General features: G+C 39.9%; 2 protein-coding genes across 3 annotated transcripts; one reads left to right on the top strand and one right to left on the bottom strand.

The window, feature by feature from the left end:
* Positions 1-804: 804 nt before the first annotated feature.
* Positions 805-13,127, bottom strand: crispld1b (cysteine-rich secretory protein LCCL domain containing 1b). Of its 2 annotated transcripts, none has more exons than XM_053438077.1 (15): positions 12,895-13,127; positions 11,625-11,931; positions 7,676-7,794; positions 6,868-7,000; positions 6,085-6,200; positions 5,743-5,843; positions 5,382-5,549; positions 5,214-5,274; positions 4,966-5,032; positions 4,640-4,770; positions 4,464-4,507; positions 4,285-4,357; positions 3,752-3,821; positions 3,218-3,351; positions 805-2,482 (listed from the first exon to the last, which is right to left on the bottom strand). In XM_053438077.1, the coding sequence occupies exons 2-15, from the start codon at positions 11,889-11,891 to the stop codon at positions 2,431-2,433; spliced, it is 1,536 nt and encodes a 511-aa protein (XP_053294052.1). In that variant the 5' UTR covers positions 11,892-11,931; positions 12,895-13,127; the 3' UTR covers positions 805-2,430. The 2 variants fall into 2 exon arrangements, with proteins under 2 accessions (XP_053294052.1, XP_053294053.1); XM_053438078.1 differs by having other exon boundaries at positions 11,625-11,907.
* Positions 13,128-17,264: 4,137 nt separating this feature from the next.
* Positions 17,265-26,038, top strand: LOC128454875 (neuropilin and tolloid-like protein 1). The gene is made up of 10 exons (XM_053438449.1): positions 17,265-17,292; positions 17,694-17,759; positions 18,683-18,817; positions 18,902-19,150; positions 22,477-22,518; positions 22,728-22,855; positions 23,468-23,696; positions 24,151-24,264; positions 24,383-24,527; positions 25,501-26,038. The coding sequence occupies exons 1-10, from the start codon at positions 17,265-17,267 to the stop codon at positions 26,036-26,038; spliced, it is 1,674 nt and encodes a 557-aa protein (XP_053294424.1).
* The last annotated feature ends 800 nt before the right edge of the window (positions 26,039-26,838 follow it).

Raw genomic sequence — 26,838 nt, 5'->3', positions numbered from 1 at the left:
GCACTTCAAAATCATTTTACTCACATATCTAAGATCACACATTGTTTTTTTTAAATAAATGAGAAGTCATATATAAAGCTACAGGAGTATATGCAGTGCAAATGTTATAAAACCTTGAAGAATCTTGTTGATTCGTACTGTATGATGTCAAACTAGCTGTTGCTGAGACCTCTCGTTTCCTAGAAAGCAAAATGTTGTGTTTCTCAATACCAAAAAAGCTCAAAACTGAGAGGAGGTATTTGGGGCATTTGGGTCTGGCCTTAGCAAAATTTAATTTCAAGTTGGATCGAAAGGACGTGAATAGTGTATGTGTTAAGTTTAATTGGTAAACTGTGAAGACCTTTGCTGCTCTGATGGCCAAATGTTTTGGAACCTTTGCTTCAGGCCAACTGGTGGATACGATTTCCTGCCTGGATCTGAAACGAGCAGATGTCTCTTCCTCTTCGTTCCCCACAGTTCCTGGAAACACCCGCAACCTTCTAGTAAGACATTTCACTTGAACGTTTGATCTGCAGCTGAACCATATGTCCGCAACCATATGTCTGCAAAAAATGAAAACAAGTGTAATGTAAGACAATGTAAACCAAGGAGCAGAGTCAAGCCTAAAAGCTGAGGTTTGCAGAATTTAAGGATAATATATTCTGGGGCACAAATACTGTACAGGATGGTTTACAGATTTTTTAACATATACAAGAATAAAAAAAATGAATAATTGCACAAAACATTTGGTTTTATCCCAAAGTATTTTAATTATGATTCTTCCATGAACAATCCTGGCCAGCCAGGGTCCATTTTTATGAATCTATTAACAAAAGCTGGGAAATGTTACATACACAATATTTACAAGGACGTGATAAAATGGAATTACAGTGGAAATTGCCTTTTATAAAATACAAAGCTTGAATTATGAATACATCATGCAGATCATGCAGAAGCTATATTTTTGCTTGTTTGATTTGTACGGCTGGTAATGTGTTAGAAACGTATATGAAAAAGGCAACAGTAGCAAAGCATTTCATATAGTGTCCAGCAATATATACAACATTATTATGTACAGAAATATACAATCTGTATTTCACTGCCTGCTGTTGCTATACTGTATCTTACCACGAACAGGAAAAGTGCTGCAGTGATGATATATTTTTATAGTCCAAAGTAAGTTTCCCTCCACAAAAAGCCACTGGGATATTTATTTTCTTTTGGATTAATGCAGAAAATTAAAAAATGTTTTGTTCAGCAAGATAATCGTCACAAGTGAACTCCGTTTGTGAGTAGCTTTTCTACAAAAGCCCTGCATTTTAGAATATTACTGATAGTTTGATGCAAACACTACATTGGTAAAAATGGGTAGAAGAAGCCATTGTTAATGACTATAAGACGCGTAAAAGCTTGAAAAATATTTAAAGTGTGAAAATATAAAGATGTCTTTACCCATAGAACTTATCTAAACAAAAAACTACAACATTTAGCTGTTGAAGAAACTGTTGCAACCCTGCAAAAAATATACATTTATTTCCAGGCTTCATGAGTTATTCCTGCAGAACTTGATAGGGAGACCGAATGAAGGAATAGTGGGAATTGAACATTTTAAATAAAATAGCAAATAATTACACAAAAGCATGGCATAAATAATTCTATGCACAATCAAAATAAAAAACACCCCAACAGAGGATGTCAATTGATTCTTAAATAGATAATACATACATGGCCAATCAGGAATATGGGAGAGTTTGATACCCACGTTTCTGTACTCGATGAAAAATGTATTATTTTCTATACAGGAGATAGAGAAAGAAAACAATCCTATTAAAGCAAAGTGATCAACACCATGGATGGGAGAAAAAATATCATGCTTGCATAGGGGGTAAAAATAATTACTGAGTTGGTAGTAAAACATACAGTAATTTTCTTAATTATTATTACTATTATTATTATTATTTATCTATTTATTTCTGACCTTTTCATTGTTCATCAGATTTTATCAATTTATCTTTAATTTTGCTCAACATCTGGTTCGGCCCTGCTCAGAAACCTCCACTATATAAAATGATTTCTAGGCAGCTGGAGTGATGCTAAATCTGGTGGCGTGCAGTAAGTGTTATAAAACATGATGTTAGGATATCATGTCAGCAATGATGAACGGGAACCCGATGTGATCATTATGGCCGGCTCTGAGAAGACGTAAGATGAAAGTCATCTGAGATCATCACCCACCAAGAATTCCTGGCTAAGCTATGTTTGGAATCATGACCAAACTTATGAGGGAAGCCTTGATAAACGTCATGTTGCACTTTTAGTGTCCGCGGATGAAACGCTGACTTATTGACTGTAGCACTGAATATAATTACTACTTGTACGACAGTAATGTGTGGGTTCGCTTCGTGTGAAGTGGCCATGTTGGACGGGGCTCTGCCCTGTGAGAGCGGTTTCTCAGATGACTGCAAACACTCTGAAGGCTTTTCCTCCTGTTGGGTTCACAAGGCTGGAAGAGGAGAAGAGAGGGAGCGGCATTAATGTATAGAGGGGTTATTTCTCACAGGAATCATATATCTTGATATATGTATTTGAATATTGAACAAAATACTTAAAGCCACATTTCAAACAAAACTACATGAACATTTTAGACCCAGGAACCAATTCAAGGAACTAAAAGGTTCCTGCAGACTTTTTCTATCAAGGTCTGTAGACCAGAGGAAAATGGGCTTGAACAATCCACGACTACAATAAGCTGTTCCACTCGAGTCCACCAGGAGACAGTAATACAGACGTCTCGACAACAATGATGATGCTATATAAATTAAGCAACATTACAACAACAGTACACACAAAAGGCATTTAAATGGTGCTGCTAATCATGATTAACTGCTTTTAAAATGAGTCACCACTGGAAAAGAGACAAACGCAGGTAACAAAGCCTATTCTAAACACTTGAAATGCAGGACAGGCTGAATTAAATGAAGGAGTACTCGAGCAATAGGCCATGTCCATTTCTGCAAACCCCACCCCAAAAGTTTGTGTTTTGTTCCTGCAGAGGTTCCTATAGTTCCTGTGGAAAGTTCCTGACCCCCAAGACTCCATTGACCAATATATACATACAAGACATGAATTTCTATTGTCATCAAGGTCAAAATCGTTAATGATATACTATAATATACACATAATCATTCTCTGTATAGTAAACGCATAGTAAAAATGTATGTCATAGTTCTATTCATACGTCTCTGAAGTGATGCCATTCGTGTAGCTGCCAGTGTACTGCCTCCTTTTGTCCACTGGCATCACGTCAAGATAACCTCCAGACTCGTTCTGGATCACTCCAGCATGAATGGCTGCTCTGCAGATACTTGATTTCTGGGTGGAAACACGACAAGACATGGTCATGTTTCAAGATTCAATCAAACAAATAGGTTTTTTTTTAAATACAGTGGGTGTAAACAAGTGTAAATGATTTTGATAAAAGCTTCAATCCATGTTTCAGGACTCCATCGTTCATTTTATTAGTTAAGAGTCAAAATGTCTGCAATGACATAGCTGATCATTTTTTTTCTCAATAGGAAAGATGACATTAACAAAAAATAATAACATTCATTCAAGATGGATTTAATTCATGTTTTTAAGTTAGAAATCTCTGATATTAAAAAACTGATTTGACCTGTATGATGATGATGATGATGGCCTACAAGCACTTCATTATTTATTTATGTTTGTGATGCCTGTGCTTTACATATAATGGTGAGTGAGTATGACTCACATCTGAGTAATAATTTGTCCCAACCACTCGGCCGCTGTTCTCACTCAAACAGTTCCTGGGACAATACAACCTGTAGAAAACAAAACAGGGGTCAGGTTAGGTCATGAGATATTTTCAGTGTATAATGTTGGATCTGAAGGTTATTGATAAAATCTAAATTTCAGAGCAATTGTCTTGGATGTGCTTGCTTTGCTTAAGAGCAGAGCCCCCTGAGGCTAGATCCTGTGCACTGTTAGAATTACTTGACTTAATGTTAAAGTGGAGTTGAGGCTAATGAACCAGCGGTTGTTGGATTGAACATATAACAAGAAATAATGGAAAAAAACTATGAAAAGGACGAAAGCAAATATTCACACACACAGTTAATTTCAAATATTAAAATGTGATTATCGGAAGCTGTTCCATTATCAGTGATTTTCAAAGCAGGGTAGCTGATGGCACCTAAGTAGTGAGATGTTTTCAGTCAACAAATTTGTGTATATTTAAATATGATATAAGCTCCAGCTGTTATATGTTAGTTGAGTGTTAGTTACCTGGGACAGTGTCGTACAGGTTTCTTGAAAGGACAGAAAAGAGCCACAGTGGTGTCACATGTTACTGCCTTGACTGGGAGAAAAAAAAGACACAGCATAATGATTCTACTATATTTCTGTGTATGGCTTTTCACATCACATCTGTGCTTGTCGGTGAGAAGTGACTGTATGCACCTTACCAGGCACTGTCTCCACTTTGAAGGAATTCGCACTTCTGTTTTTCCTGTGAAATGAAAGAAAACATCATGAAGAGGTGCTCTGTGCTGAAAAGCCAGGGAGTGTGCACGTAAATCTACACTGTATTAACTCAACACCTTTTTAAGAAAAATATCTGAATACAGAGACCGATTCCTACCCAATAGATTGAATACCATTCTTGTATGATTTGGTGAATTGTTGTTTTCTGCCCAGTCTGGTCACATCCAGCCATCCTCCATCATCGTCGATGACACCAGAGTGCAACGCAGCTCCGCACACGCTGGACTGCTGCAGTGAAGGAAAGGACAGGAGTGTGAATGTGCAAAGGGAAACATCGAACACATCACCAGTGACAGGGAACCATTCTGAAGTAGCTCAGCAGCATCAACACAGGCCAAGTAAATGGTCAGTTCCAAACAGGCAGGTTTACCACGGACACTGTACTAGTATATTAAATACATAATGCTTCCAGTGATCATTTACCATGTCGTAATATCCATTCCCAACTACTTTTCCAGGCCTGTGAAGGCAGCCAGGTGGACACTCATATCTGCAAACAGGAACAATGGGAAAGTCAACAACATTTTGAGAAAGGAGTTTTACTTATAATAAAAACACATACTATTGAGATGAGATTTTTCTGGAATGTAAAAAAATAGAACTATCATATCCTGGATAATGATCAGTAAACAATGATCAGTTGTAGTGTCAGTCTGTTCCTAAGCATTTACCTGTTACAGGTTGTTCCCTTGCACCGATCTCTCAGCTTGGTATCACACTCAACCTGTTGGGCTAAAATCACAGACAGGAGCCTTTTACCATCTCGTAGTAATGTCTCTAATAATTGTGCACTGTCCTGACTGTATTCAGAGATGCAGTATCATGGAAGCACTGCTTACACATCTGCTCTGTGCTGACAACCTGGTTTCTCTCTGGGTTATCAGCGGGTGTGGGGTCAGGCGACTGGGCCCTGGGCTGCGGCTCTCTGTCCCTCACTGGTTCGGGGTCAGGTTCAATGTAGTTGGTCTCCTCGATCTCAGGAGGCGGTCGCCTGTCCACACCTCCGTCTGAAAACATGGTTCAATGGTAGCGAGAAATGTTGTCTTTATGTAGAGCAACTTTTGTGAAAACAAAAAAACACAAAGCAGCCCATTCTCTTTCCTTTAACCTACCAGTGTCTTTGCATTTTGTTTAAGTGCAAACTATGTTGGAGGAGTTGAGGTCATGGCAGAAAACCAAAACAATCTGACCTAAATTTACCTTTGTAGCAGAGGTTGTCCCTGCAGCCTCCAGCATAGCTGGCAGGACAGGCAGAGCAGGGAGATCCATATTTATATGGAGCGTGTCCCCACCAGTTACCCCTGAAAAATTCATCACAACATGAAAAAGCTATTCATCCTTGTACATTTAGCAGAAATCCTTATGTATATATGAGTGATATATGCTGATATATCCTGTATGCATTCAGGTTAAGAAATTGTAAGAACTCCATCAGTGAAACCGACATAACATCATTCACAACCTGTGTTACTTTTGCTGTTGATGAACATTGATTCTTTGTTTTCAACTAAACACATCTCTTTGGAACAAGTGGAAACTTACGGGGGAGAGTAGTTGCAGACCAGATAAACAGCTTTAGCCCAGATCATTCCCCACACGTTCATGTTGTAACACACATTGATGGCACAGCCAATGCGGCTACTAGTTGCCCACACCAACTGAAAGTGAGATACACAGAGAGATTGAAGCATTCCAGTGGTTCTGTCATGTTTGGTGGAACTAGTATGGCATGGGTCAGAAAATGTGTTAATCATATGCATAGAATATGACTTTGCATGATTTTGGTACTTGGCTCTCACAGTGACATAAGAAAAGGCAATTATAAGGCACCTTTAATACACAGAGGTCGATTCAAGGTGCTGCACGGAGACTTTTAAGAAAAACAACAAAGACAAATTTAAAGATAACTATTTAAAGCACATAAGCAGATTGTTAAAAAAGTGGAATAAAAGAGGTAACAAGATTAAGAAGGGTATATGAAAAAAGATCAATAAATCTGTATCAAAATCTAAGAATAAGTTGAAAGGGGGAAATAATACAGATAGACACCACTGTGTGAAATAATATGATAAAAATAGGATGAATTACAATAATGACATTACCATATAAAATAGCTTAGATAAAGGCACTTGTGAATAAGGAAGATTTCAACCAGTTTTTTCTTTTTATAAAGTGATTCAGCACTATATTTTGTTTCAAGATTAAACAAATATATATTTAAATATTGTTTTTTCATGAAAGGGAAAATTAGAGACAAATTATGATATGTGAATATAATGATAATATATCTCTTTTAAAAACATATAAATATAAAAGTAATTTTACCTGAGTGTAGTGAGTGCAGACAGGTCCTGAACATCTGAATGGGCAGTGTGGGTTACACTCCTGAGAATAGGGATAGCTGTAGTATCTCACCTCATCATACCAGGCCTGGACATGGAAGGTAGGGGGGCGGTCCCTAACGTCAAAGAAAAGGTATTTTTACCTCTGTCTCTAACTACATTTTTTTTAATTATGTCCAAAAGACACAATAAATATATTGACTGCATCTCATGACATAGAAATGCTGTGCCTAGAATATATGCATTGATTTGTTGGTAAGAGGGTTCAACTTTCTTGTTGAGGTTTACATCAGCAGGTTTACTGTGTTTAAACACAGATAAATTGGGAGCTATTGAAGGTGAACTCAACAAATATCATTTGATAATGTCATAAAGCATTTAATCTGATTTAGCATCGTCAGTACAGCACATTTTAAAAAATCTCTCTCCTTCCAGTAGAAGTGGTCAACAAATCAGTTTGTTGAGTGTCTGCTGTATCCCACAGCTGCTTTAGGCTGCATGTGAGAAGCTCCCCCTTTAATTCATTAAATCCCTGCAGCCATACATACGTTGATACTGAAAATGCGGTGCCATCACACATGGCTGCCTATTCACTTTAAATTAATTCCATTTAATTTACATATTCAGAAAAAACCTAGCACGCATTTGTGGATCCTACAGATTCACAAGTCTGATTATGCACAAACAGACTACCCTAAACATACACACAAATGCACAACAAAAATAATATTGCTATAATATTGGCCTCATACGCAGTCCCCTCCATCTCTAGAACATTTGCACATACACACCTGCCCCAGTGTGCTCCAAGGTTTTGGCCTATTTGAGTCAACATGTGGCTCGGTCCATGCTCCCAGCGGCAGCTATGTGCCCAGTGCTCTGCGCTTCTCTCTAACTCATAATCCCATACCTGGGAAGAAAACATACACACACAGAGAGAGAGAGAGAGAGAGAGAGAGAGAGAGAGAGAGAGAGAGAGAGAGAGAGAGAGAGAGAGAGAGAGAGAGAGAGAGGGAGAGAGAGAGAGAGATTGATTCTTGGTTAAAACATTGTGTGGCTCTGGAGGGTCAACCATGAGGGTCAGAGAGGGAAAATGGCTTTTCTTCCATCTGGTATCTGAAGCAGAAGTTTGGTTTTCTCTAGAGCTCTATAGGTTACTGGGTCAGAGCAGTTTTGTCTTAGACAGATGTCTGCAGACCTTTACCCACTGCATCTCACTTCCAAATTTAAGTGGGCAAAGTGTCCCCTTACCATAGTCCCGGCTTTTTTTGCCACTCATTATGTTTTCTTTCTGATATCTCATCGCTCTCCTTGAATGAACAAAACTACCATAAACTCCATTGACTCTAATCTGAGAGTAGCCATAAATACAAAGTGAACCGGTAAGATGAACCTGCTCTTCACTTGAAAGTGCTGTGGTCGTATGCACATCTTCTGCAAATTTAACACACTGTAGTCAAAACTAGGCCTCTCCCATTAAACACACATCACTCTCTAACACATAAACACGTATGTGAGAGAGAAGGGAAACAGAGAGGTATCACCACCACCACATCAACTTACAGCTTTGTGCTACCACTCTATGTGGTTGTTTGATAACTTGTTTCCAGTAAATGTTGGTTTCGTGAAACAAGTGAGAAGAAAAAGACATTACACAAAAAAGCTGCTGAAACAGAGAGTCTCTGTTTTGGGAGCTTGATGCCATCTTTACTGTAGAAACTCAAGCAAACTGAACCCAATTAAACTCAAAATACCTGGAAACTACTCACACACCTCTTGTTTTGAACAAAGAAGGAAAGGCAGACCATTGGAGTAGTCAATGAGCAATTCAGCTATGACAGCAAAGTTGATTTACTCTTGGGGGGGTAGAAGAATAGGTGCAGTGTGCTCTGCTGTTGGCATGCTGTTAAGTTGCATTACGGCTATCACACATCAAAACAAATAGGATAATGCTAAAGTGTGGAGCTGTAACTGCCCTGACTGACCAACATAATGCGTCCCATATGCTTGGTAGGGCTAAGACACTGTCTCCCATTCACTGTGGTGGTGCTTACTGTTTAGGCTTGGGTGGAGAAGGGATATTTTGACACGCCACAATCCAGCTGTGACTGAGGCCTTGCTGTACTGCATTTAGCCACGGTCATAACATTATGTAGAAGTTGCTCCTTATAATTCCTGATTTGACCAGTCCTTGTTTTTCCTCAATAGAGGATGGCAGGATTCTCTAAAGCTTCATCCACATCAACATGTTTTCGTTTGTCAACTCAGCTACAGATCCATCTGGCGTTCACACAACTTGTGAGTTTGGAAACGCTGCTGGCCCCATTTTAGCTTCAAAACTCTTTGGGGCTATTGGTTATGCCGTAGCCATCGCTGATTCCTACTGCTTTCAGAAAGAGAACAACCAGCATTAGCCTTGGCTACCAGTGAACGCTGGTTCAGAATGCAACATTAACAATAAATTACAAGCGTTGACTGTTCTCTTTGCTAAGTGTGTGCAGTTAAATTCTCCATTTTATTCTTTGACAATGCTCATGTTTAGCAGTGTTTTCAGCCCTACAGGGTACGTGCATGCCTTTCTGTTTATACTGGCATACATGTCCAACCTACATGAGTGGTCACGTATTATACATTTATGGACTGGGATTAAAACTGATATGGAGCCAACTTCTTGTGTGGTCAGAGATCATATTAGTTTATAAATGCTGCTGTCAAACAAAAACGCTATGGTATGGATGTAGCCTAAGGGTTGAGAACACATCATTGGCTATTGGAAAAAAGGAAACTCTACTCTCTAGATAAAGTGTTGGTCATTGAAAATCTCCAAAAAACATGCTTGTATTTTTGTGTTGTGTGGGTTTCACAAATGTGATGTGACCTTTTTGAGGTGCTAGACCCAACAGCACTTGTAACTAACTCTGTGGATGATCTTACCAGTGATGATCAAACCTATTGTTCCTATTTTTGTCAGAAAACACTCAAATTTTCGCTGTTGAAATTATCAAGCAAAACAAACTTTGATCACAAACCCAGTAAAGTGTGTTTGTTTGTCAAACCGCTGACATTTCCCAACTTTTGATGTCTGACCATTCCTGTAACTTTCCAGAACTGACATGTGCACCTCTACTAAGTCCACAGTGGATACTAATGATGAATGTCAGCTCATTATTGCGTGATGCGTGTTCTTGTTATTCTTCACCCTCAATTACCCAGCAGAGGGGAAGATGGACTGCCCACCGGCTGCCCTGCCATAGTAACAACTACCAATCTCCTTTTGCATTCCAAAGAGCATTAAGTTCCCGAAGTACAGACAGGTTTCCAACCATCTGCCAGGACCACCTCTGCTACAGTGTGTAGTACAACAAGTGCATTCTTACAGCAGTAGATTGTGCTTTACAAAGAAAAATATCGAGAAAGCTGGTAGCCACTGATTTTGTATGAAATGTGTATGAAAACTGAAGTGAAGTGCAGCCCTTTTGGCCTAAAGATCCTGCAATCTGAAAACCAAATACTATGCCCTCATCAGTCCCCATGCCTTACCACATCATTATCATCAGTAAGAGTATCCCTTACTAAGGAAACACTGGATTAGTGTACATAACATACATTTACACTACCATGCCCTGAGCTTCAAACAACAGGGCCTGACATGTCTGAAATAGATTCCCCACTATGGCACCCAAAATGAGATGCATGGAGGATCAAATAAAAGATAACATTGGCCTCAGTCAGGGTTGGAGTGAGCAGGGATGGATGGGGAGAGAGGAGGTGAGGGGAGAGAGTAAAAACGGAGGAGGGAAAAGAAAAGCCTGAGGGAAAGCTCGTGAGGCTGAAGATGAGGAAGGCAAAAAGAACTGGGCAGGGAAAAAAAGAGAGTCAGTGGGGAGAGAAATTGCAAAGGGCAGGAAGGGAGGGAGGGCAGGATGGTTGAGGTAGAGGGCAGGACAACACTGTGGGGGTGAAGTCTGGATCTGGGCCAGAGTCAGCGAGGCTGGGCAAGCAGGAGGCAGGAGCTTGCCAGATGATGGCTTTTGTTTGCAGATCTTGTTCTCTCTGACCTCCCTTCCCTATGCTGCTGTCTTAAGTTGACTTTAGACACTGACAGAGTTAAATAAATGCTTTCTTCTCAAAAAGACCTGAGACTTTAGAGTTTACCAAAGTTGGCCAGGGTCGCTTTCCTGTGTTCTTTGTCTGCTGAGAGTTGCGTACCTGTTGCGGCCACAGGTACATAACCACTGTTCTAAACATATGAAAATGAGGGTCACTCTAGCGTTTCACGCATGCGTATCTGATCCCACAATCCACTCCAGTAGGTGGAATGGTTGAACCTGAAGCACGCACAGTCAAAGTGTAGAGTCCCTGCGGTCACACATTTTTGGCTGCATGCAAAAATAGATTTTTAGCTGGTGACCATCAAAAAATATGCCTGCTACTGGCAGATTGTATCCAGTGGCTAGCTGATTAAGTTTATGTTAGCTCAAACCATCAACTCCGCTTGATTATTTTAGTGGCTACATACATGATATTATACTAAGTTGCATGTCCCAGAAAAAAGTCAGCATCCTGACCAGTAGATTATCTACGAAGAAAACATTGCTTGAGCATGTTTAGCATTCCAAAGCTGTGTTCAACAAGCCTGCCATGCATAGTTATATTTGCTAATTGGGCAGAAGGTTGTGTTGCAGTAAAGATTTACCTTGAGTCTACTGTACAACAGTCAGCTGTGTTTGCAGCACTCACCATGTACTCCATGTTGGAGGCAGGAGGGTGGACCTGACCGCGCAGCTTGTTGTGCAGGTCCAGAATGAGGTGCATGTCTCCCTCGCTGATGGCCCTCTTCCCTCTTGGCTTTGCCCTCCACCACTCCTCATCCTTGTCCCTGTACTTCTCCAGGATCGACTCGAGACGTGTGGAGTTAGTGAGGACCTTGGCTAGGACGGTCTGCGTCAAGCACAAGAACAAGCTCGCCGCTCTAACCCAGCACAGGAATGGAAGGGGACTCTTCATGATGGCGAAAAATATGCTGCAGAATAAAGAATATGTCTTGCTGTCTCAACAACAAGAGAGGAAGCATGTTGAGGTGGAAGCTTGAATAACTTCAGACTTCTCACTTGGAGCATGTGAGAGCAAAGCTCGTGTTCATCTCATTTGGCTTCTGGGAATTAGCAGTTACATCATATTGCATATTGATCTCCCATATTAGCTTAGTTACATTAGAGCAATCCTTAAAGAGGAGAGCCCAAAGGTACATTGAATCTGTCCTGTCTCTTATTAATAATGCCATAATTATAGTGGGCTTCACTTCAAACAGAAAGTCTATTACAGCTTTCAGCAGCCTGAGTGCATCTGCAGGTCACTGCATCCCCACACACAGTAGAACTAGTGTCAACTGACTTTTCACACGCTAGGTTGCAGAGTAGGAGATCTAGTGCACATGCGTGCGTGAGTTGCTGTACTGCATGTGCATATAAAGTCAAAATTTAGATTTTGTTTCGATTCCCCATGAAATTAAATAGTCAAGGGATATTTCTGTAGTGTTGAAAATGACTCCAAAATGTTTTTACAAATTTGAAAGAATAATAAGCAATAAGGCTGCTAAAGTCAAAACTAATATGTGGTATTCTTTATACTAATAATAATAAGTCAAAAAAACAAACAATATTGTAGTGGTATCAAATGAAATATCAAGGAAGAAGGAATATTAAAGTATAAGGCTGCTATAAAGTCAAAATATCAAAAATATTTCCTACAACAAATACACTTCCTACAGAAAGAAAAACGTTTTATTTCTACATTTCCTTCAAGACATAAAAAGATCTTGATATTTATTTTGCACTTAATCCATAGGTAAAGATCACAAAACAAGAATAAGAAATTTAAGGAATGATTAATATAAATGAAATAATAATAATAAAGAGTCGCTTAAACTAAACACACGCACACACACACACACACACACACCTAAACAGTATAGTGATCTTTATTGGATAGACATAGTAGTCAGGTTTACCTCTAAATTCCGCCAAACTGAGCAGAATATTTCCCAGGTGCAATTCTCCAGACGCCAAACACAGAGGAGTTTATTGCAGAGCGACAGTTCTCCGGCACAGTGACTTCCATCTATCACACATGAGGACTGTGTACATCCAGGCTGAAGGACAGGGGGGCTCACCGGAGTCTGAAGGTACCTGCTGAATTCCTCAGGTCTCGCGGTGCGCTGCCGCTGGCTGCGTGGGACTGCTGCTGCTCATTTTTGCGCTTATATGCCAAATTTGCGCTTAGCAACGCGCAACGGACCATCGGACCACGCCTCCCCGCGCCCCCTCACACTGCACCCCCCCCTTAACACAGACTCAGGCCAGGGTTAGGGATTTGTTGCAACTCCTTGGGTTGATCCATTCCAAAGGAAGCACCAGATCACACCAAGAGGTGACGTGAGGGTAAACTGGTCGATGTCAGGATGTCAGGATTCTACTGTTTCACGCCTCAGACTAAAAACGTACAGTATAATGTCAAATGATAATGATGTGGCTCCCAAAGTAAAAACTTTTGGAATAGACTAAAAAATATTTTTGCCCTCAAAATGACATTTCCTGTGTTTCATTGTATCTCCAGTTCAGGGTGGTAACTCTCTATATGGGGTCATATTTGCTCAATATCCTCGCTTATTTAGTTATTTTACTTTATATTATATTGTATACATTCGCCATTGGCAATAATACATCTAACATCCCATTCATTAGCAGCTTTGAGTGGTGTATCCCCTTCTTCCTGAGGGCTGAACTCCCCTAAGCTCATATCAGTCTTTTTTCATCACTGTGTGTGTGTGAGAATGGCAGCAGCCGTCAGGGTGGTCAGTATTCCCCCGAGACACGACCACAAAGCACTGATTCATCTGCCTTTGCATACACTAGAAGAGTTGTGAGAGTTTGTGGGTTGGCTGCTGTGTGTGTGTGCATGCTCTCCCCACCTCTCTCTCTCTCTCTCTCTCTCTCTCTCTCTCTCCCTCTCTCTCTCTCTTTCTCTCTCTCACATGCTTCCTCTACTCCATGGAGCTTTTTCACTTACTGTCCGTCCGAATAAAGAAGATAGTTTCTTTAAAATTTAAATTGTGGAAGGAAAATAAGCAAAATGAGGCGAAATATGTCAAAACAATACTTATGAAAGTTAAAAGGACAAAATGACTGAAACGAGCCAGTGTAATACTCAATTACCAAATAGGACAGTATTTAAACTGCTCTCATGGAAACTCAGCCAAAGTTAATGGAGGTCTGACGACATATAAAGAAAAGGAAGTAAATCCCTGCAACAAGATGCTGTCTAATATTTAGGATATTGTGAGACTGCACTTAAGTTGAGCATTGCAACCTGACAGCTGCTGTGTGTATTCATTAGCTGATTTGAATCGAATGTGAACATAAATGACAATTTACAATGAGTCCGTAAACTCTTTTCCCAATTTATCATTGACTTCTCATTGTGTTTGACAGTCAACTAGCTTAAGATAACATTGAAATATGTTGCAAATCGAGAGCACCGTACCGAATGTTTTGCATTGTTGGTTGAAAAACAAATGACACGAAGGGAACAGATCAATGAGTTATGAGGATAGTAATTTTATCTTTTTAAAAATGTACTATCCTTTTTTCAGCTAATTAATTCACCAAACTAATTGTTTCACCTCTTATTCTCTACATATAAACCGATTTATACCAACATTTAGTACCATTATCTTATTTTACACAGTATAGTTGTTATTTATACAATTTCCAACAATGTAATACCTTAAATATTAATTTAGTTAGGATAACTTTATTCTATAGTTTAAATGTCAGACATTTTTAATGATTATTGGTGATTGCCTCTGTGATTTTAACAGTTAGCAACTTCAATGATGATGGGCAAACAGTATTTTCTCTCTTCCTAAGCATGTGCTGCCCCCTCTTGGACAGAGCCAAACACATCTTCAGCCTGTTATAATCCACCAATGTATCAGTTGTGTGCAAGCTGTGAATGTGAGGTGTTTGGGATCTTTGTTTGTTTGTTGGACTTTTGTGAGTTGTTTCTGTTTTTACTGAGAAGAGTTGAGATCAACTGAACAACCAGAGAAAAACACACATATATACAGTGCCATGCCATTAGCAGTGGGATTACACAGAAAAAAACGTAAAGTAAAATGTAATTGTATACTACCCACTGCTCAAACCAAGGGAACACTTACCTCACACATCAGAAAATCTCCATTTATGTACACATTATGATTTGTTGAGAACAAAACGACGTAAAAACCGTCAATGGACACCAAAATCATCAACCCGGTGAGTGTTGGATTAAAAAAAAATTGGATTACAAATTTTAATCACAGGCTGATCCAACTTGTGTGAATTTCATCATGGAAACTCATAATGTATCTCATTGGTGTGTCTGGCCTCCGCCTGCCTGTACGCACTCCAACAACATCTGGACATGCTCCTGTTGAGTCTGCAGATGTTGTCCTGGGGGATCCCCTCCCAGACCTGCATCAATCAGCGCCAGGACAGTCTGTGGCGGGACTTGGCGGCCTCGGATAGGTTCTCAATTGGATTTAGGTCAGGGGAACATGCGGGCCTACACTGCACCAGCGTAAGGTCTTACAATCTCTCTGAAGAACTCATCCCGGAACTTCAGCAGTCAGGGTGCAGTTGGCTGTGACATGGAGGTCTACGTGGCCCTCCAAGGATATGCCACCAAAGACCATCACTGACCGAACCAGTCATGCTGATGATGTTACAGGCAGCATAACATTCACCCCGGTGACTTCAGGCCCTTTCATGCCTGTAACATGTGCTCAGTGTGAACCTGCTATAATCGGCCAAGAAAACGGGGGCGCCAATGTGGGAGCTGCCAATGCTGGCACTGGCACTAGCAGAACACAAAAGAAGAGAAGAATCAGTTAGGAAGGATAAGGAGAGAGCAATTGTCTGTGCCCACCGATGCATAACCATTCAGTTTTGGAGGTTGACTTGCTTTTGCCTCTTCATTGCACTTGTTGTCACGTTCATTTGCACCAAATCAGGTGAAATTGATTCAGAATCAGTTCAGCCTCCAAAAGGTACAGATTGATATCCCTGCAGTCTAAATAACTTGGTGTTATACTGCGACAACTAAGTGTTCCCTCAATTTTTCGAGTAGTGTATTACCACACAGGCGGATGGGGTTGGTTGCCCTCTTTTTCCCGGTGTGAGCTGGCGCCCCTGGAAACGTCTCTGCCCATCCCTGCAGTGATTATAGAAAGAAGTAAAAAACACAAGCTGCACTTCTTATTGGTTAAACTTGAGAGATCGCCTTCAAAATTAAAAGACATCCCATAGGAAGGGATTAAAATCACAGGAGAACCATGCTGTGAGATTACTGAACAACAGGTAATTATGCTGGAGTGTGGGAGAAAGATGACCCTCATACACTTTGCAGATGAGATTAAAAACACTGACCGCTGCAAGGGTTGTTAAAATCCGCCCACGTCCTCCAGAGAAATAAATCCAGTCTGAATGAGGCTGAAATTCTGCTTTCAAAAGAATATAGATTACCTGGTTAAAAATAGAGGTTAATCAATGTGGGTACATCCACACAGTAATTCTGCAAGAATTTATTTTCTGTTCTTCATTTTCTTTTGTTTTCCTCAAATGTAGGATCTTATTCATTTATGTACTTGTAACAGAGACCTACCACACAGCAAATGGCATAATATAAAAGAGTAGTTTCATCATGGTCTATATTCTTCAATGTGTTTTGATTTCGTGTGTGTGGTCCTATAGTGTGGATATTTGAGTTTGGAGCTCTGAATAAGATATAATTCTCAATTTAATATACTATTCATTTTATTATTACTATCATATCATTAACTGTAAACTTGAAAATAATTTCAAATTAATAATTAAAAAAAAATATTTCGAAAAGAAACTGCAGCTGGGAAAATTGTAATATGGGATGCGCGCGCGCACATAAACACACACACACACACACACACACACATACAAACACACACACACACACACACACACACACACACACACACACACACACACACCAGAGCAGCTGTATGAATGAGGTCTGGTCTGTATCTTGAGAGCAGCCTGAAGGTGGAGCAGGGACTGCGAAGGTCTGAGGACCGGACAGTAATCCTCCGACCTCCCGGGGAGACAGACACACACAGTGGGATGGACAGGTCCAACTCGTCGCTGTCAGATTTGACGTATTTGACTGGATGAGGGACTGATGGACCGAACAACACGTGTCTGCCCCATAAACGTGGGACGTGCGAACTGACTGAACATCTTAAGTAAAAAAAGACGGTTTAATGGAAATATGTATGACGGAGCTGCTCATCCTCAGGAAACAGAAATGGTGCAAAAACTTCTGCTGCACATCGGTAAGTTCCCTGAAACAGGTTTCTTAACTCACTTATAGCATCTGTGTTCAAATAATCGTAAACGAATTGCATAGCTCATGGTGTGTTAAGAATGTGCTTTGTTGAAACAGTCAGTGGCGGATTCATATTTGATTGTTTCTAAATCGGGGGGGGGGGGGTGTTAAAGTACGGTGCACATTTGAGTGTTTCCTTGTTTACTGTTAGCTGTATCGCTTTCCCTGTTGAAGCATGCTGTGCACTTCAGAAAAGCTTAAACAGTTAAAAAAAAGTTACGTGTTGGTAAATAATTGTGAGTGTAGCTGCTTTCAAACATGCACTGAACTCCGGATAATCTCCTGAGATACGAGTAATACTATTTAATTAATCATGGTTATTTATTATTTCAATGTGTATTCTCTCAGCTTTAGCAGCAAGCCTCCTCTCAACGCAGCTGTCTGGTGCTACAGCTACAAAAACAAAAGAACAAGGTATCACATCACAAGTTCATCCATCACCTTGAGTCATTTAAGGTTGAAGCCAACTTGAGCAGCTAATGGTTAGACACTTATCAGTGGGTGTAGGGCCAGGGATCAAATTAATATCAATAATTATTACAATTAAATTTGTATGATCGCAATACAACAAGAGTTCAATATTGATATTTTATCATTTTCTGTTCATAAAGAAGAGATTAAAATAGCAACCTTCACTCAGGAGCAAATTTCTATCAACTTAAGAGCAATCATATTGTGACATGCATTGTGATAATTGTTGATATCTACTGATATGATTTAAAAAAAATCTTTAGATAACTCTGTATTTTCCAGTCATAATTGGCTGCAGTCCTAGTTCTATTTATGAATTATACCTCTGTAATTTGACAGTATCTATGTATATACTGTCTATATATGTTTATTCATGTGTAATTAAAATCCTCCTGATGTCATCTTAACATCTACCTGCTAATTCAATAATCATTCTTGCAAATCTTAGTAGCTTCACATTTGCCAAGTGTATAGTAATGGCACCAGGAGGTGTCAAAAAGTTTTTGAATTTGGTGCAATTTGGACACATGATACATTCTATATAAATACATTTGAAATAACTCTGTAGCAGCAGAGCTTGAACTCGTAAAGTGGCATTGTGGATCAACACACCTGTGACAACCTATTTCTGTGTATGGAGTCGAGCTTCACTGGCCACAGCCAAATTACTGCAGGTCATTTCTACAGTTTTAGAAATAAAACTGCAGCCAGCATCACTACAAACAGCTCAAATGTTTACATCAGGCACTGCACCAGAAGGTCAAATGTCACATATCCACAAGTTGAAACTTGGTGATCTGATATTGATACAGTGTGTCAAAAAACCTTCTTACTCCCTTTCATTGGAGACTTTTCATCTGTTGAAGTGAAGAACAACTCAGGTGTGACCCCAGCTGGGAAGTGTGGCACCTGGTTAAAGGAGCCTGATGGAGGGTGTTTCACCTCACCCAACTACCCTGAGAAATACCCACCTGAGAGGGAGTGTGTCTACATAATAGAAGGTGAGATTTTCTTTCGTTTTTTTAAGCCCTTACTCACTTTTCAATCCACTCTTCAACTGTTATCAATCTCTCCTCCTCCCTCAGCATCTCCTCGACAGATCATCGACTTATTCTTCGAAGAGAAGTACTCCATCGAACCTTCCTGGGAGTGCAAGTTTGACCACATCGAGGTACGCGATGGGCCCTTTGGTTTCTCGCCCATCATTGGTCGCTACTGTGGGCTGGAAAGTCCTGCGTACGTCCGGTCCAGCGGGAGGTACCTGTACATCAAGTTTGTGGCTGATGGTGAACTGGAGGCCATTGGTTTTTCGGCCCGGTATAATTTCACACAAGGTGAGTGATGGGAAATTAAATGCAAAGAATCTAGAGACAATTGACTTTCTGAACATATCATTTTTGTATCAGTTATAAGGAAAAGACAAGAAGAAGGCTCAAGCTGTTAAGAGAATGAAGATGGCTTTTCAATGCTGCATTAATCAACATATTTATTTTTAAAATAAACCAAACGGCCGCTGCATATAAAACATCCTGATGAACCTCTTGTCACTGTAGTTTAGAATATTGATATGTGAAAGCATTAACATATTTGTAGAGATGTGGCAGTAGTGGAAATTCATTTCATCAAAGCTTGGCTTGGCTCGGCACATCGCAGATAAATTGGCCCTGTCCTGGCTGATGGAAAAACCCTAGTAGTATAGGAAAATTACATACATATATTTGCATAAACTGCAAACAGAGTGGATACAATACATGTAATATGTGTGGGTGGATAGAAACATGGATGGATAGAAGGATGGATGCATAACATGCAAACAGAGTGGATAGAATACACATATATAGACAAAGTCATTTTAACAGCACCATAAGCTACATCAGCCAAAAGGACCATGAAGATGATTCAACATTGAAAAACCTGAACATAATGGTCATAAAACAACAAACTGCATTGTTGTAGTTGAACCTATTGAACAATGGCATATTGTAATTCTGTCCTTACATAGAATTAGCTGTCATTGTGGTTTATTTCAGTTGGATTATGAGGATGATAGATGAAGAGTTGTAGATAAAAAGTGCTCTTTGGAGATAAACGTATATTCTTGTACCAGCTGCTGCTCTGTCTGGCTGAGGCTGCGGATGTTTAGAGTATTACTACGTCTCTAAGCCTTGTACTCCTCTCCTTGGCACTCTCTCCTAATCCACTATCCTGTTGTGAGTTTGACTTTGTTGGCTCCCACATTGGGAAACCGGCTACATCTTTTACACCGTCTGTCCCTTCCTGTCTTTGGCCCCATTTACCCACAACACACACTAACAGAGCTTTGCAACCCACACTGGACACTTGTGTTTCCAGTGACACACTATAGTAAAGTATCAGCGCCACTGAGGAACCGATCGGACAGTTTAAAACATGCAATGTATTTCGTCTAGTTTGCACATGTGATGTCAAAAAGTTGCATATTAAAACTTTAATAATGATCTGGTTGCACACTGTTGGGAATGTGCTCTCATTTCCATGTGCAGTGCAGGCACACCAGATGCAACTGACAAGGGTAGAGGAGGGGAGCATTTCTTCCGACCCATGGACACATACACACAAACACACACATGCACACAGACACGCACACACAAACATCCACACACACACACTCACACACACACACTCGTTTCCTCAGTCACAAGAGTTAATGAAAGCTTGTTTTCAGGGGAATTCAGCTTGTCAGCGCTGAGCAGCTTAAGGGAGTCCGAGGCAGAGGCTTTATTAACAGCAGATTTTATAGGCCACCTACACTGACGAGAGGCAAAGATTAAAGTACGTCCCTCTGTCTAGCCATCCATCCGTCCATCCATCATCCATCTTTCTTTATTTTTGATTGAGCCTCTCTAGATTATATCTTTATTCTTTCAGGGATTCTTTAGACCGCACACTCTTGTGAGTCCTTACCAAGCGTTTAAGTTGCTGGAGGGCTCAAGTTTGTCGGTGCATGTCAGTTTTTCCTTTTTTTTGGAAAAGTATCACACAACTTGTCACTCAGCTAAAGGGATTGTATGGGAATGCATAATTGCAACACCCCCCCCCCCCCCCCCCCCCCCCACACACACACACAGTTTGCTCAGCTATCCATTTTTGAACTTTGTATTGACTTCTATTCATTTTGGACAACCACAACCTTATCCCTCACCACTTTATGCCAAACCCTTACCTAAACCTACCCACTATTCACATGTTATCCCGAACTATAATCAGAACCTCAGAAATGTTACTCTGTGAGTTGTCCTGTGCCTGACAAGGTCAGCGTTAATGCTGGCAAAGCTCCGAAATAGGCAACACAAACAAGCACACACGCACACACTCACAGAGAGAAGATGAATGTTGATAATCTGTCCGAGACTGAAGGAGAAACGGGTAAGAAACGAGAGGATTAATAAGAATCCTTGTTGATTTAAACCTCGGTTGAGTCCTGCACCTGTTCGTCTTACATCATACCTGACCAGATGTGCTGCGTTATAACCTTCACAAAAACGTTCTTAAGATGTCAGATACCATAGTTTTAAGATACATTTTATTCAAAAACACTTTGTGCTCCATTTCCCATTGCCTCCCTTGAAATTAAAATGTTCCCTTCTTGTATACTGCATTTTGTGTGTTTGAGATGTGCAGAATTTCACTTGACAAAATGTCAGTCTGGGCTCTTGCAGGAGAATTTTGAAAACAAAAAATACATTTTATCACTAGATTGTCATCTCTGCTGGAGCCTAATCTGTCCTGAACTAAGCTGATTTATCAGGATTTATAATCCACCTAGCAAATAGATTCATCAGCACAAAGGTTTAGTACAAAATATTTTTTCCCTTTCTGAGGCTGTGCGTGTACATACGTGTGCGCTTGCGTGCGTGCGTGCGTGTGTGTTTCTGTGTGCTTGTGTGTGTGTGTGTGTTTGTGTGTGGCTGCGTGTGTGTTTGTGTGTGTGCATATGCGTGGTTTTCCTTTTTGATGAAGAGCAGGCGGGTTTCAGGAGAGTTTGAATGAGGGCAGAAGGAATGTAGATTATGTAAATAGTGACCAGCTGTGTTTTTATTTTGCTTTGCAATATGTCTTTAAATACTGTTATTTTTTGTGTGTGTTTTTTTTAATTTTTATGTGTACTTAACCCAATAATCCAAGGTCAGAGATTCTGGATTTATCTCTCCCCCTTTCTGCCATAAAATTATTTACAATGAATTTGGCGTCAATCTGTGAACAAAATGGTCAAGAACGGATTTAGACACATAAAATGATAATAATAATATAAATTATTTTAATAATAATGATTAATTTATTAATAATCATTTGGTATGTTCAATGTAATTTGAAGATATGCTGTTAGTATTATAAGCATATAATTACATTATGTCTTTGTACTATAAACCACACAGATATCTAGAAATAGTGATGGATATATTATATAATTTACAGTTGCACATTTGAAAATCTCTTTTATCACTGATAAATAGTGATATGCATTTTGTTTCAACAGTATATATAGAGACTTAATTTAAAATAGTTTTATTGTGGGAGCAATTATTTTGAAATATGTTATAAATGTTTCCTACGAATTGTGGAGACACTTGAGTAAATGTTACTTATATTGATTTGTCTCGTTACTGCTTTATACTTTTAGATCCGGAGTTCAAAGGGCTTGGAGCACTGCCAGCTCTGCCATGTGAGTATTTAATGTTTATATTATGTCATTGTCATGTACGTGACAATGACATATCATGATCTGATTACCTACTGTATGTTGCATGTGTTTTTATCTGTTCCTGTCTTTGCTGAAAGGACAATATTACCCAAACTCTTTGTACTGCTTCCTACAAGCAGTGAAATGTTATAGTTCCCAAACTGATAACTTTAACACATTATCCTCCACAGTCTGTAATTTTGAGCTGAGCGGCCCAGATGGCATCATAGAGTCGGTACAGATAGCGAGGGACGCCAATGTCCTGCAGACGGAGGCTGTGGACTGCAGGTGGTACATCAAGGCTCCTCCCAGAGCTAAGGTCAGGATCTGTCAAACAGCTTTTAGTTTGCTTTTGTCAGTTGTGATTTGTTCCTTTTGTTTCAGATGGTTTACAGAGGCACATACTTATCTTCATCCAAACACAATGATGTCAGAATACTACAACAACCTTTGACACAAAAGAGTATAAAAACTGATGGCTTTGTTTTACAAATTAATCTTTTTATGAAAAAAAAAAATGTTCAATAACATTTAATAAAGAAATTGGGTCAAGGGACTTATCTGCCTTTTGAGAATTGTAGGTTGATGCTAGATTTGTATCACATGTTGTGAATCAACATTTATTTTGACTTTTATAAAAATATATACATATTTATTTATTTTATAACTAAATTAAGGTTTTACTTTTATTTAAAGTGGTAATGTGTTTTATTTTATTTTATACTAAGTGTTAATATGCTCATGTTTTAACTGGGATAGTTGTGGTGTTAACACCACTGGATGAGAATGCACAAATAGGTGGTACATTCATATAATGAACATTAGAAAAAACAATAAATCTTAGCATGAAGGATGAGCCGATTTGAAAAGTGTAAATGCTTTCAAAACCTTCCTCATTCACAGCAGCTTAACCTGATTATTCTTCTCACAGATCTACTTGCGCTTTCTGGAGTACGAGATGCACAACTCGAATGAGTGCAAGCGTAACTTTGTTGCCATCTACGACGGCAGCAGTTCGGTCGAGCACCTGAAGAATAAGTTCTGCTCCACGGTGGCCAACGATGTCATGCTGGTGTCCTCCGTGGGCGTGGTTAGGCTGTGGGCAGACGAGGGGAGCAGAAAAAGCAAATTCAGGATCCTCTTCACAACTTTCCACTCGCGTGTGTGCATCATATTTACAGTTTGTTTTCATCTGAGTCGCAGCGCGCTCTCTGCAGCAAATGTGGTTCGTCTATCGAGGAAGTCACAACAACAACCAGATAGCACCTGCAGAGGGAGGGAGGAAATTTTGTTTGCTTCTCTTGTTTATATATATTTACCCTCGGAGCTGACCAAATAAAGTTAAGAGGAGAGTGAACATTTGTCAGGTGGCCAGAAAAACAACTTCAAATTAATACTAATGTCGCTTTGTATCTATGCAAATGTCCCCATAACAACTTCATAAGAAAAATCCTTGGCTGTGCCATGGAATTGTTGTTATAGCAATGAACCGCAATGACCATTGGAGTAAAACTACTGTTTAGAACGAAGCAGTCAATTGCCCAAGTCACCAAATTATTGATTTAGTGTATACATACAACATTTAATCTAAATGACCTTCGTAATGTTTTACAGCTCCATGTGAAAGCGACACTTTCTTTTGCCATAGCAACATGTGCATCAACCACACACTGGTCTGCAACGGCATTCAGAACTGTGTTTACCCCTGGGATGAAAATCACTGTAAAGGTGCGTTGGCCACACAGGCTGAGAAACACGCCTCTACTTATATCATGTATTTGCAACACATCCTGTTCCTGTGGATGAGCTTAAAACCTTCTTTTTTTCTTTGTATCTCTCTAACTAGAGCAGAGGAAAGCCAGCATCCTGGACACGCTGGATAACACAAACATCGCCATTATTGCAGTGACCTGTGGTCTGGTTGTCATCCTGCTCATCATCTCTTGCATCATCCAGATCAAACAGCCTCGAAAGAAATACATTATCCGCAGGTGAGATCTTTAAATGTCACTTTGAAATGTCATTCTTACAGCATTTCTTGCAAATTAAATACCCACGGATGCTATAGTACCCAATATGCCAATCATCTGCTGGTATAAACAAATCATTTTGACAGTTGAGATTGTTAGGCACTAAAAGATGGCATATGTAGGGAAACTAACTGATGCTAGTCAGTCGTGTACTATGATCTCACAACGACTACAAGACTCGCAATCACATAAGACAGCAAATTATGTGGAGTGAAGTTCATAGCAATCCAACAACTTTGAAAGTCATAATGTCTGAATTTGGGTTTGGTGGAGATCCACAAAGAGCGAGAAAGAGAACCTATGTTGCACTTAGATTTGTCAAGTGGCCTGAAAATAAAACTCAGAAGGAATGCTAATGTTGCTTCATGTCTGCTGGAATTGAAAATAGGCAGCTAACCCGTTTACCTTAGCAACTTTATAAGGCGATAATGTGTCTGTGTTGTGTTTGTAACTTATGTTACTTCCCCCAAGTGGCAGAAAATCAGTATAGCAGCTCCAGTTATTTCCAATGCAAAAGTCTTATTTGATAGGGGCATGACCTCAACCTTGTGTTGCCAGTGTAACTAGTTTATTGTGTGGGTAGACGCAACATGAATAAGAGGGCAGTTCATTTATATATATTGAAATACATTTCTCCCTCACACTCAGAGACAAAATGAGTGGGGACATTTTTATTGATGATCTCATAGTGAAATGATTTCTAAGGGATCAGGAGGGATTCTGATTCAATGAACAGTTTGCTGGATTTAATAAATCCTCTGTATGTGTCATTGTGTGATTAAGCACTGTACATCCACAGTACATTTGGGGTTTAAAGCCTTTGGAGAAACACTTATAGTGTCAACTTTTTGTTGTGCTTGACTGAGAATTTACTGAACCTATATTGTTTGTGTTGGCATATATACATACGCTTCTTTCCTCTACTTATCCTCAGGGATGACTTTGACCCTGCACTCATCCATCCCGGTTTCGAGCCTCCACACTACGAGCTCTGTACTCTGCGCCGTGACCCCTCCGGCGACCTGACCGACGCTGCCCTGGCTGAGGACTTTGAGAAGTTCCACAAGCTCCGCCGCTCATCAAGCAAATGCATTCGTGACCACCATTGTGGCTCCCAGCAGGGGAGCATGCACGGCAGTGTACATGGAAGCCGCAGCAACCTAAGCATGAGGGATGGCAACATTGCCGGTGACGGGGGGGCTCATGTGCCGCCATTGCCACCAGTGATGCCAAGCCAACAGTCGCCGCACCTCTCCCACCACCACACCCCTGCAGGTCAACGCAGCATCCTAGTGATGAAGCATAGCTACTCTCAGGACGGGGCAGACAGGTACCGACCGGAGGAGGAGGATGAGTTGATGATGAATGATGGTCCCACCACCAGCCAGCACCACATGCACCATCATCACACCCGCCATGGCATGTCAGGGCTGGATCACACTGTCCACCGTACACTGTCTAATGACTTTTGAATGTAAGGCAACATGGATATAAAGAAAATGGAAAAGAATAATCACGACACAAATAGGATTGAGATTGATGAAAGGATTAAATAACAGGGATGAACTGATAAATCAGTAAGAGATGATCACCTTCCTTTTTTTTTGTGGTTAAAATCCCTGACTTTTAATTTCCCTTTAAAATGTTGGTTTCAGTTTATTTGTTCAAACGAATGTTGACCTTTACAGATAACAGATGTTCAGTTTATGTAATTATTAAATTGTATTAAACAGGAATTCAGTAGATTGTGAAAAAACACCTTCTTCAGTGAAAATACCCTTCAGCAGAAAATATGTAGGGGCAACCGATGCAAATGTTGAAAGTTGCACTGCTATGACGATAAGACTCTGTGCATAATAGTGGCCCTGAAGAAGACTGATGTATTTCACAGGCAAGAATCAAAGCGTTTATATGCCCATGCACTGACACATTTTTCACCCATTTTTCTCTTCCTTGTTTAGTTTGAAGTTTCATCTCTGGTTAGAATTTTGTTTATGTGTGCATCATATTCAAAACTATTTTGCTAATGAATGATGCATTGCAGTTTCCTATCAGCTTGGACGTAATTCTTCTGTAATTCACATTTATAAATTATTTCATCAAAATGCATCTAGATCTATTTTAAGGACAGCATATAATGGAGAAATATCAGTCAGCACACATAGATATATTTTCATGTTACCCTAAACGGCTTGAAGGAAGTCAGGCTTAATTTCATTAAATTATGGGAAAACTTGGAGCTCTTATTTTCTGTTGCTTGGTGAATGGTTTC

The sequence above is a fragment of the Pleuronectes platessa genome, chromosome 13, assembly GCF_947347685.1.
Source record: "Pleuronectes platessa chromosome 13, fPlePla1.1, whole genome shotgun sequence".
In the NCBI taxonomy this organism is placed as follows: Eukaryota; Metazoa; Chordata; class Actinopteri; order Pleuronectiformes; family Pleuronectidae; genus Pleuronectes; species Pleuronectes platessa.
Note: the sequence above shows the minus strand (reverse complement) of the source record. Positions and strands in the feature narration are given on the sequence as shown.